Source organism: Panthera leo, chromosome E1 (genome assembly GCF_018350215.1).
Source record: "Panthera leo isolate Ple1 chromosome E1, P.leo_Ple1_pat1.1, whole genome shotgun sequence".
Lineage (NCBI taxonomy): Eukaryota > Metazoa > Chordata > Mammalia > Carnivora > Felidae > Panthera > Panthera leo.
In genome coordinates this window covers 48,566,042-48,579,050 of record NC_056692.1, presented here as the reverse complement: position 1 = coordinate 48,579,050, position 13,009 = coordinate 48,566,042, and the positions used below count along the sequence as shown (strand labels likewise).

At 38.7% G+C, this 13,009-nt stretch overlaps 1 protein-coding gene across 3 annotated transcripts in view; it reads right to left on the bottom strand.

Moving 5' to 3' along the window:
* CEP112 (centrosomal protein 112) overlaps positions 1–13,009 on the bottom strand; it is a 412,041-nt gene that overhangs the window by 321,574 nt on the left and 77,458 nt on the right. For all 3 annotated transcript variants that reach the window (XM_042916491.1, XM_042916492.1, XM_042916494.1), the window contains 3 exons: positions 8,795–8,881; positions 6,048–6,147; positions 2,557–2,675 (listed from right to left, as the gene is read on the bottom strand). In XM_042916491.1, the coding sequence (XP_042772425.1) occupies positions 2,557–2,675; positions 6,048–6,147; positions 8,795–8,881 (306 nt within the window). The remainder of the gene's footprint in view (positions 1–2,556; positions 2,676–6,047; positions 6,148–8,794; positions 8,882–13,009) is intronic.

The following is a 13,009-nucleotide window of genomic DNA, read 5'->3' as shown; positions in this document are numbered from 1 at the left end:
ACACAGGCAGTGTCTTCCCCCAGACAATAGCCAAGAGAGATGAAAACATATGTCCACACAAAAACTTATACACAAATTTTCATAGCAGCATTATTCGTGATATCCAAAAAATGGAATCAATTCAAATGCTTATCAACTGATGAATGGATAATCAAAATGTGGTATGTCCATTCAATGGATTATTCAGCCATAATGCTGACTAAACTCTTGATTCATGCCACAACATGGTGAAACTAAAAAACGTACGGTAAGTGAGAGAAGGCAGTCACAAACCACCACATAGCATGTGCTTCTATAGGCAGAATTCCAGAGACAGAGAGTGGATTAGTGTTTGCAAGAGGCCGGAGGGAGGGGAAATGGGAAGTGACTGCTAATGGGTTTCTTTCTGGGGTGACAGAAATTAAATGGTGATGATGGTCACACAATCTTGTGAATATAATGAAAACCACTGAACTGTACACTTTTAAAAGGGTAAATTTTATGGTGTGTGAATCATAACTCCATGTTTTTAAAGGCGCACAGGTTAGAAACAGCACGTTAGAATCAGATAACTGGGAAAGTTCCGTGAAGCTAGTCCAGAAATACAAGAAACAGCGTAGGGTTGTGACAGAAGGTGAAGCTTGAAAGATCCAGAGTCTCAGTCATGAAGAGTCCTGTAAATTTCTTACCAGGAAATAACTGGTGTGATTTAAACATGGTGTGTGGGGGGCGGGGACCAGTGTGTTAGAAAGACCATCGGTGTGGTGTATTGTGGGGGGGTGGACTGAAGAGGCGCAGAGAGTCCGGTCACAGCAAATCTAGGAAGAGGTGATAGTCTCTGGAACTAGGGAAGGACCAAGGGTGAATAACAAAACAAGTAACAAAACAACAGAACTGGACAAGTGATTGGATGTGGAGGTGAGGCAGAAAGAAGAGCCTAAGCATCTGGGCAAACAGCAATGCCATGGGGAACAGGGAATTAGGGAAAACCCCCAGGAGGAGATGTTTTAGCAACAAAGGAAGAAGATGGGGTTTGGGAAGAACGATGGGATTTCGATCAAGGAGACATCTTAAATAGGAAGTTGTATAATGGACTTGGAGTGAGACATGTGCAACGGAGATCTCTAATGGGATATTAGGGAGTACGCACACACGCACGAGTGTGCACACACACCCCACACACACACACGCATGCGTGCACACACCACACGCAATGTGCATACACCACGCACGTGCACACGCATGTACACACATGCACGTGCACAAACTTGCACCACCTGTCCATATAGGTACTTCATAATTTTTTAATGAATGCTTGCATAAATCATGAGGTACACCTATCATCGCCTTATTAATTTTTGGTACCTATCTTACTTGCACCACGTTTTCCCATCTGCCCAGATTTACATGCAATTGTACTTCATAAAAAAGGCCATCAATCACGTTCGCAGTGGATTTCACATCCGCTGATTACCATGTAGCTGTAAGAAAGATTTGCTAATCCAGCCAAAGGAACAAAATGTACCCTTGTACATGGTAGAACGCAGAAGGCTTTTTCTCTTCTAACACCCGGCAATTTAAACTGAAAAGTAAGGAACTAGGGAATTCAGACAAAGGGAGGAAGGACACCTGTTCTGTATGCAATGTACCTGCAACAAACACAAAAATATGCCAAACTTATGGAAAAAAGACAAAACCAAAATGTGAGAATGAGAAAAAACACAGAAATTGGCAAAATAAAACTAGAAAAGAGTGGATTCTCCCCATCGTAATACATCTGCAGTGCACTTCCCAGACTCGGCCTAAAGCTACCATTGCCAGGACAGATTTCAGACCAACGGCGTCTGCCTGGAAAGGCACTGATAACTTTCAGTAAAATGTTTTGAACCCTGACTATTATTGAGAGAATATGAGTTAACAGTATGAGTTATCTTTATGATGGAATACCTCAAAAGAAGTAACCTAATTTATTGTAAGCACATATTGTAATCTGAACTAATGGTCAAGGGCTCCTAAGTCAAAGTACTATATGACTATGTGAGATTCGTTCATAACAAGTATTTTTATTACATTGCTCTTGGCACTACTAAATTATGTGAGAATATTTCCTTAATTAAATTAAATGCTCCTCCAAGAAAAACCCATCCGCTACTAATTTCGGTTACATCAAAAATAAGTTTATACTATAAATATTGTATTATCCGAAATTTCAGAAAAGAAATGATCCAATGGCCAAAATCCAAAATTAAAAAGGTATAATTTCCAAAAATTATCCTGCGGTTTTTTCCCTACTAATTTTCCTTAAAACCTATAAGCTATGACAAAAATTTCAGAACATGAAATTCAAGAATTAGTCAAAAGTAAGTTTTCTAAGTGAAACCTACTTTATAAATCATTATACTTCTAGAATATACCAAAACATGAACAGTAGCTATTTCTAGACCGTTGGGCCTGAATTTTAAGTCATTTTCTTTTTTCATACTTTTCTGTATATTCTGTGAATATATTTTTATAATTAAATATATTACTTTCAAGCGTATACCTCTGTATTTTCCATTACCATCTTATGTAGCTTACCTTTTTTTCCCAGTCATTATTCAGAGATTCGGTACTCTGTTCACATATCTTTTTTAGCTCTGTAATCTGGTTTTCTTTGGTCTCTCTGATAACTTGACAGTCACGTATAAGGATCTGAACTGTCAAAAATGATGAAAACATAGTTAAACCAATTCTAGCTACCTCATCAGAGTCTGATGACAAAAAATAAGGTTTGCCAGTTAATAGATAATTCCATTTTTCTGCAAGTCTTCTCAATTGTCTTTTCTGAAGGATCTCTTCTTTCCTCGCTTTCTCTCCATTTCTATCACCACAGAATTGGTTGAATCCATTACTACTCACTCCCTAGACAATTTTAACAGTGTGCTGGCCTCTATATCATTTCCTTCCAATGGGTCCTCTGTGGCTTTGAAGAGACCTTTCTACAGTGCAAATGCAGCACTGTTACTCTCAGACATGAAATCTTTCTACAACTTCCCACACCTAAAACATAAAAACCAAAAATCTCTAATATGGAAAACAGCTCCTCATGATCTATTTCCTGCCATATTTCTCACCACTTCCATATTTTTAAACTTGTATTGTAAACACACCAACCTACCCACAGCTTCCTGAGGCCATGTTCTTTCATCTATTCTCTGCCTAACTGTGATCATTTATTACCCAGAATGCCCATCTCTTTCTTACTGAAAAACCCCTACTTATCCTTAGTCTTAATTTGAGTATCACCTTCTACTCTTTTTTTAATGTTTAATTATTTTGTGAAAGAGAGAGAGAGAGTGTGTGTATGAGCAAGTGGGGGAGGAGCAGAGAAAGAGGGAGAGAGAGACTCTCAAGCAGGCTCTGCACTGTCAGCCCAGAGCCTGACACCGGGCTCGATCCCACGACCTATGAGATCAAGACCTGAGATCAAGAGTTGGACGCTTACCCAACTGAGCCATCCAAGTGCCCCTCGAGTATCACCCTCTTTATGAACCATTCACCAACCAGATTCCTCCCCTTGCTGGGGCAGAAAGAAACTCTTCTTTATTCCCAGGGAACCTCATCCATTTCTCCAATAAATCACTTATTACTTTATATGTTATAATGGTTTACTTGCCTATCTCCTAAGGAGAAAGATATTTCAACTTTTTATCTACAGGCCAAAACACTGTCACATAGGCAAGTACTCAAAAAGATGTGTCCTGAATAACTAGATGAAGGAACTCATCATTTCAATATACTGTCGCTTCTAGATACATTAAAACTGTTGCCAAGGTTTGTGTCACTGAAACAAAATAGGCTTTCAATGATATAAAACATTTCCCTTATAAATCATCTAAATTTCTATCTTCTTATTAAAAATGCTTTATGGGGCACCTGGGTGGCTCAGTCGGTTAAGCATCCGACTTCAGCTCAGGCCATGATCTCACGGTTTGCGAGTTCGAGCTCCGCATCAGGCTCTGTACTGACAGCTCAGAGCTTGGAGCCTGCTTTGATTTTGTGTCTCCCTCTCTCTCTGTCCTCCCCACTCACACTCTGTCTCTCTCTCTCTCAAAAATAAACATTAAAAATTTTTTTAATGATTTATACTGTTGCTGATTTAAGTGAAAGTTTGTTTAATATACTCATGTCTTCTGGAGGGTAAAATAAATTCACTTGTGTTTTTACTTGAATGTACTACTTTCCTAGCTTACCGAACATGTTCTTCTTCACTTACTTTAAGATAGCAAAATTTTCATAAACACTTACAGAGAAACTTATTTCACACATAGATCTCAGCCATGCAACACAAAAGGGGAAAAAGAAAAGACCCCAGGTTAGCCTAATGTTAGTCTTCAGCATCGACAGCATTTTACTTCACAATTCCAAAATTAAAACTAAGATCTGTTTGCAGTTCAAAAAGCCTTAGGAAATATTACTTTGAAATCTCAGGCATGTTTAAATTGCCTGGTTTGAATCGGCATAAGAAACGAAAGCCTAGAAAAAAAATTTTAACTATTTTTGTAGCCGCTGATATTTGGCGAAAGAACCTGAACAAATGTCTAATTGCCTTCACCGACATTTAAGTCTGGAAATAAACCTAAAAATATCTGCTTCGTCAGTTAACTTATATACACAATCGCCACCCTCAATTTCAAGGGCATTATCCTCTCAGATACACTCCGGTTTGGCGGTTTGGGAGAGAGCAAGTTCTATATGGAAACCGGAAACAGAAACCTGTCGCATCGATTCTATCTCACCGTTCACCAGATCCTCCGAATCCTCCGAAATGTCTTCTTCAGTTCCACTCTCACTGCCTCCCACTGCCCGACCATCATTCCAGTATTCTCGTGCCAAGTTGCAGAAGCGTGGAAGCAGAACATCCTCGAGTCGGAAGGGGCTTTATACATTACTGATTCCAACCTCACCATTTTATAGAGTCAGCCACAGCCGAGAAACGTCGGGATGTCATAGAGCAGACATCGAACAGCAGGGCTGGGATCAGAGCCCATGTTTCTGATAAGTAGAATAATTCGCTTGCTCACCCGCTCGCTCGCTCTCTCCACGCCACCTCTATTATAACAGGCTAGAAACCAGCCTCATCTTGTTTGTCACACTCACCATTACCAGGCTACTCCTCCTAAAACATGAGGTTCTAAAGCTCACCTCTCAAAAATCTTCTCTGACTCCCCAGCACCTACAGGACAAGCTTGGAACTTCTAAATCTGAAATTCAAGGCCATGCTTAAGGTCCCCTGTCTTGTCCTTTTCAATCCTTCTCCTAATGTACAGGACATCTGCTCCAGCTCAAGGGCTCTCCAAAGCCCTTCGCACACCGGACAGCACAGCATCCTTGCCCCGGTACCTGGAACCCTTCCCTCCAACTAACCAAATCTCACAAAACCATTATTAAGGTTCCTTTGCCTACAACAGATTTGTAAAACTCTCTCTGACTGCCTGTTGCAGTTCAATGTTTTAACCTATAGTCATAGTCAATTTAACACTTGATTACATGCTTTCTTTTCCTTCGTAATGAAAGTGTAAATGGGGAATACCTTTTAAATGTTTGTTCTGTCAATCACAACACCAGCCTATAGCACAAGGCTTAAAGTAGATACTTAATGTAATGAATTTTATTAGGCCAAGAGGAATAATTTCCCTAGACTTCCGTGGGAAAGCCAGTAAGCTCTAATCTATGACTGACCCATGGCCGCTCCATTCCAATAAGGAGAGTTAGGAAGTAGGAAGAGTAGTGACAGATTCATCCAACTGCTTAATCAAACCAACCACCACTGCCACCATCACACACAAACACACACACACCACATACCCCATACGCACACATACATACACACACCACACACACACATATAAACATATCACAGACACACACACACATACGCACACACACACACAGTTTTGACTCAGTCATATGGAAGCCCATATAAACATCCCCATCTCATATTAAAGGTCAGAACTAAAATTTTACTTTATACAACCATTAAAATAAAATGGAAATGCTTTCAAAAAGTTGATGTAACAATACATCACCTTTCTTTTCAAGTTTTCTAACAGTCTCCTCCATTTCATTTTGTTTCTTTTTGTATAAAATTTTCAATTCTTCTATTTCATTATTCTTTCTTTCTAAAATCTGCAAATAAATTTAAAATGTTTTAGTAAACTATTTTTATATAGAGAACACGTAACTTTTAAAACAAGCACAATATTTTTTGTTAAGTCTCACTTAATCCCATAAATGGGTTTCCAAAAAAAAGATGTAAAAACTATCTTCTAGGGCACTGAGAAAATATAAAATATACTAAAATAATTGATTACTGAAAGAAATATGTCATCAGCTTTCAATTTTCATGTATCAATTTTCAAGGAGAACATAAACAATAACTTGATTCTCTAAAATATAATTCAGAGATTAAAGTGTGTCATAAAGAAGCATAGAGAAGCCGTCAGAAACTTGGCTGGCACAGCACAATCCACCCTTCCCCCACCCCACCTCCACTGCACTGGGACAGGACACCTTCAGATGAGCGGACCCCTGGATCCTCCCTCTGGTGTCCTTTCATTTTCATGCACAATAACAAAAATCCCCAGACACATGGGAAGATGACCTGTAATAGGCTTCTTTTAGATCTAGCTTTGCTATTATGAATCAAAAAAAGTCAGTTCAAAATAAGTCAAAAATTACATGAATATTTTACATCATTAATTGTATTGTGTCAGAAGTTTTAAATGAATCATTTATTAGGGTTGAATCATGATTTTATACTCCTAAATACATCTACACACACACACACACACACACACACACACACACACACACACACGAGAAATAACCAAAATGCAGTAGTTAGCAAGTAGAACAAAAAATGTGCTAACAAAGGGGAAAAAAGAAAACCAAACTGAGGCAAGAGTATGAATATCCACTTTTCGTATGGTTGGAGTATATTTCCTGTACACTCAAATTCAGCTTAAAAAATATTGGCAGGGAAGGTTGTTCACCAACGTCTAACCAGCCTTTTCTTAGTGCTTTTATTACCAGCATTTCCACCTCTAAGAATGATTGGTAAATAGAAAAGAAGCTAGTTTGATCCTAAAGTCCACAAAAAAGCAAAAAAGGAAAAGAATGTACACAAACAGATAAAACACTCTAATTTTATTCCTCCCTGATTCCTGACACTTAGAAAATGCCATTCAAGCAACAAACTGAGGAATATACTTTCCAAACCTGGCGTAAGGTCAAGGATTTTATTTATATTTTACCTGGCATTTCAAACTAGTTGCATTGCTTTCTTTTTTCATGCAGAATTTATTTTAAAGGAGAAATTCCCAGAAAGAATTTTATTATTAAATGTTTTTCTTAGAACTGATCTTTGTAACGGACATACCAAGAAGCCTAGTTCAAACTCTATTACTGTGATTTTTCCAAATATATTTTTATATTTATTTATCTTATACATCAATAGATTCCATTTCATTTGGATAGATATTATGTTCTATTAAAATTACATTACCAAATCTCTAACATATTTGTGATAGCTGTTTTTATCTAACCAACTTCAGCTAAAGTAAAATTCTACTAAGAGCAGAAAGTAATACTGGCCTTTAAAATGTGAATGGGAAAGAAGAAAGAAGAAGGAAAAGGATTCAATATTTTTTCTCTTTCTAATTTTCAATCAGTGGTTTCCTTCTTGTCGCTTTGCAAGAAAATGAGCCAAATAGGCACCTGACTAAATATGAATATATTTTCAGCTTTTAAGAAAGCTTGGATATGTGATGTGCGGCTTCAACTCTCTGCCACCATCTCTGTCACTCAGTTTTGTGAGGCAGAATCAGGCTTAGTGGTGCAACAGTAAATGCCAAGTTTCAATGTGGATTAGTCTTTATGCATTGAAATATACATGTATATATCACTCAGTTTTTGAAATCAATATTAAAACATGCTAACCACTCAAATGCCACGTAGGATAACCATAAATTGATTATTGTTGCTGTGCCCATTAAGAATAAAAATAAGTTTTCTTTAAAAATACAAATGGAAACACAGAAAGGCATAAATCCCAATGAGCTACTGGAAAAAAGAAGCGTACATTCAGTGCTACCAACACAATGCATGCAGTCTATTACAAACAGAACTAAATCCAAAAGTTCCTTTTTTTTTAAATTTTTTTTTTTTATTTTTTTAAAATATTTATTTATTTCTGAGACAGAGGGAGACAGAGCATGAGCAGGGGAGGGGCAGAGAGAGAGAGAGGGAGACACAGAATCCGAAGCAGGCTCCCGGCTCTGAGCTGTCCGCAGAGAGCCCGACGCGGGGCTCGAACTCACAGACTGCGAGACCATGACCTGAGCCGAAGTCGGACGCTCAACCGACTGAGCCACCCAGGCGCCCCCAAAAGTTCCTTTTTAAATTAAAAAGCAAATTTTAATTTCCAGAAAACCAGAAAGAATATCAGACTAAAACGAACACTAGTGTGTACAGTTGCTGTCTTACTTCAGCTTTTACGAAAGGTAATGCTAGAATGCAGATTAAGGACTCTAAGAAGGCCAACCTTCAAACAACACAGGAAGAACTAAAGGTAGTGGCAACTATAAGGATTTACATAAACACATTTGTTTAGAAAGTGAAGAACAGAGATCCGACTTTGGCCAAAATACTAAGTTAGCAAATTCTATTTATAACACAGACTATTTAATCAGTGGACGATGGGAGGGATGGTCACAAGACCTAGAATATTCTGAGTATTCAACGTTAATGAAAGAATAAACGGTAGAGAGCCTACCTTCTGAACATCGGCATCATGTTTCTGCTGCAGTTTCAGCTTCTCCTCATGGCATTTGGCTTCTATCATTTTTGTTTTTATGTCCAACTTCAAGAAAAAAATTTCAAAGGTGTTATTTCCCTTTGGCAAAAGTCCCCCACTCAATGAAAATAACTCCTGATGTGAAAGTGTCCTTCTCCACATTTTCCTTCTAGCCACCGGTCTAGCAAATCACATCACTTTACCAACATGTTGGTTACATTCTTTGATTACTTCCAAGCTAAGTAAGTGCTTCAGGTAAATTTCACTTGACAGACAAAATTGAGAGTACTAAATACAGATTTACCAGTTATCCCCACCCCACTCCACCCCTCAAAAAAAGTCATCTGAAATTTTTCTAAAGCCAGTGGTTTAGCCTTTGCTTACTATTTTTAATGTGGTCTCGAATCAACCTTTTTACTTTTTGTCTTTTCTCATAGCTACATGTTCATTAAAACTACTCTTATTTGGGGCGCCTGGGTGGCTCAGTCGGTTAAACGTCCGACTTCAGCTCAGGTCACGATCTCACGGTCCGTGAGTTCGAGCCCCGCCTCTGGCTCTGGGCTGATGGCTCAGAGCCTGGAGCCTGCTTCCGATTCTGTGTCTCCCTCTCTCTCTGACCCTCCCCCATTCATGCTCTGTCTCTCTCTGTCTCAAAAATAAATAAACGTTAAAAAAAATTAAAAAAAAAACAAAAAACTACTCTTATTTACCTCCATACTTGAATGTGACAATTTGAGAGTGGATCTCCACAATTTGGGCATATCACTGATAACTGTACATTTCTCTTAAAAGATTCTCCAGTTCTGTCTCCTGGAATCATAGACCCCGACTACCTCAAGGAAGTCACTTTTAAGCATTCATTAACAACTCCTTTTATCCTCCTAAAACCAACAGACACTGTACCAGCGCTCTGAGCAAAACCAGCCAAAATGTGACCAAATTGTTGATAATAAAGGGTGCATCTCAGAATTAAAAAAATAACAGTGACATGTTTTAAGACAAATAACATAAAACTGATTATCTCAAAATGTGAAAGTATTTGAACACCGGATTCCTTACCATTTGCAAGAGTGTATACATCGAGTCTAACAGACCTCATTTCTACTTTGGATTTTAATGCCACTATATTAACTATCGTGATTTTGGGAAAGTCACCCTTTGAGATTCTATTTCCTTTCCTGCTAGTCAAACTCGCCTCAATGAGTTGTGAAGCTTATTTTCAGTAATATCTTTTTTTTAACTTTTTTTTAAACATTTATTCATTTTTGAGAAACAGAGAGAGACAGAGCATGAGCGGGGGAGGGGCAGAGAGAGAGGGACGCGCAGAATCCGAAGCAGGCTCCAGGCTGTGCGCTGTCAGCACAGAGCCCGACACGGGGCTTGAACTCACGAGCTGTGAGATCATGACCTGAGCCGAAGTCAGATGCTTAGCCGACTAAGCTACCAAGGTGCCCCTATTTTCAGTAATATCATTTAAGTAACTAGACTCAGGACACAAAGTAGGTACTCAAAAAAATTAGTCTACAACCTTCAGGAAAATTTTCTGTTATAATATTAGAAATATACTGTCAAAATAATCTCTTAGAAATTTTTGAAATATACTTTATATTTTTCAATTCCTGTTTCAAAAAAGTAATGAATCTGGGGTGCCTGGGTGGCTCCGTAGTTTAAGCATCCAACTTTTAATCTCAGCTCAAGTCATGATCGCACAGTTCATGGGATCAAGTCCCATATCAGGCTCTGGCCTGACAGTGAGGAGTCTGCTTGGGATTCCCTCTCTCCCACTCTCTCTACCCCTCCCCTGCTCGCTCACTCTCTCTCAAAATAAATAACTGCTCTCTTGCTCTCTCTCTCTGTCTCTCTCAAAATAAATAAACATTAAAAAAAAAAAAAGTAATAACCCCTAAGGTCAGGAACATGACAGGGATGTCCCCTCTCACCACTGTTGTTCAACGTAGTGTTGGAAGTTCTAGTCTCAGCAATCAAACAACAAAAAAGAAAGAAAAGGCATTCAAATCACAAGGGAGAAGTCAAACTTTCACTCTTCCCACATGACATGATACTCTACTTGGAAAACCCAAAAGACTCCACCAAAAAACCACTAGAATTACTACATGAATTCAGCAAAGTCACAGAATATAAAATTAACGTACAGAAATCTGTGGCATTTCTATACACCAATAATGAAGCAGCAGAAAGAGAAATCAAGGAATCTATCCCATTTACAATTGCACTGAAAACCACAAAATACCTAGGAATTAACTTTTTTTTTTTTTTGAGAGAGAGAGATTGACAGAGCGTGAGCAGGGGAGAGGCAAAGAGAGACAGGGAGACAAAGAATCCCAAGTAGGCTCCAAGCTCTGAGCTGCCAGCACAGAGCCTGACATGGGGCTCGAACTCACAAATCGTGAGATCATGACCTGGGCCAAAGTCGGATGCTCAACCAACTGGGCCACCCAGGCGCCCCAAACCTAGGAATAAATTTAACCAATGAGGTAAAAGATCTACAACCTGAAAACAATAGAAAGTTTATGAAAAAAAAGTGAACAAGACACAAAGAAATTGAAAAATTTCCCATGCTCCTGGATTAGAAGAGCAAATATTGTTAAAATGTCAACACTACCCAACGCAATCCACATATTCAATGCAATCCCTATCAAAATAACACCAGCATTCTTCACAGAGCTAGAACAAACAATCCTAAAATTTGTACGGAATAAGAAAAGACTCCAAATAGCCAAAGTAATGTTGAAAAAGAAAACCAAAGCTGGAGGCATCACAATTCTGGACTTCAAGCTGTATTACAAAGCTGTAATCATCAAGACAATATGCGACTGGCACAAAAACACACTCAGATCAATGGAACAGAATAGAGGACCCAGAAATGGACCCACAAACGTATGGCCAACTAATCTTTGACAAAGCAGGAAAGAGTATCCAATGCAAAAAAAGACGGTCTCTTCAGCAAATGGTGCTGGGAAAACTGGACAGCGACATGCAGAAAAATGAACGTGGACCACTTTCTTACACCAGACACAAAAATAAACTCAAAATGGATGAAAGATCTAAACGTAAGACAGGAAGCCATCAAAATCCTAGAGGAGAAAACAGGCAAAAACCTCTTTGACCTTGGCCACAGCAACTTCTTACTAGACATGTCTTCAGATACAAGGGAAACAAAAGCAAAAAGGAATTATTGGGACCTCATCAAGATAAAAAGCTTCTGCACAGCGAAGGAAACAATCAACAAAACTAAAAGGCAACTGATGGAATGGGAGAAGATATTTGCAAATGACACATCAGATGATGGGTTAGTATCCGAAAATCTATAAAGAACTTATTAAGCTCAACACCCAAAAAACAAATAATCCACTGAAGAAGTGGGCAAAAGACTTGAACAGACAATTTTCTAAAGAAGACATCCAGATGGCTAACAGACACATGAAGAGATGCTCAACATCACTCATCATCAGGGAAATACAAATCGAAACACCTGTCAGAATGGCTAAAATTAACAACTCAGGAAGCCACAGATGTTGGCGAGGATGCAGAGAAAAGAGGAACCCTTTTGCACTGCTGGTGGGAAACTGGAGCAGCCACTCTGGAAAACAGTCTGGAGGTTCCTCAAAAAAGTAAAAATAGAACTAGCTTACGACCCAGCAATTGCACTACTAGGTATTTATCCAAAGGATATAGGTGTGCGGATTCGAAGGGGCACATGCACCCCAATGTTTATAGCAGTTTATAGCAATGTTTATAGCAGTGCTATCGACAATAACCAAAGTATGGAAAGAGCCCAAATGTCCATCAATGGTTGAATGGATAAAGAAGATGTGGTATGTATGCGCACACACACACACACACACAATGGAATATTACTCAGCAATCAAAAAGAATGAAATCTTGCCATTTGCAACAACATGGATAGAACTAGAGTGTATTATGCTAAGCGCAATAAGTCAGACAGAGAAAGACAAATGTATGATTTTACTCATAGGTGGGATTTAAGATACAAAACAGATGAACATAAGGGAAGGGAAGCAAAAAATAATATAAAAACAGACAGACAAACCATAAGAGACTCTTAAATACAGAGAACAAACTGAGGGTTGTTGGTGGGGTGTTGGGTGGGGGGATGGGCATTAAGGAGCACACTGATGAGCACCGGGTGTTACATGTAAGTGATGAATCATC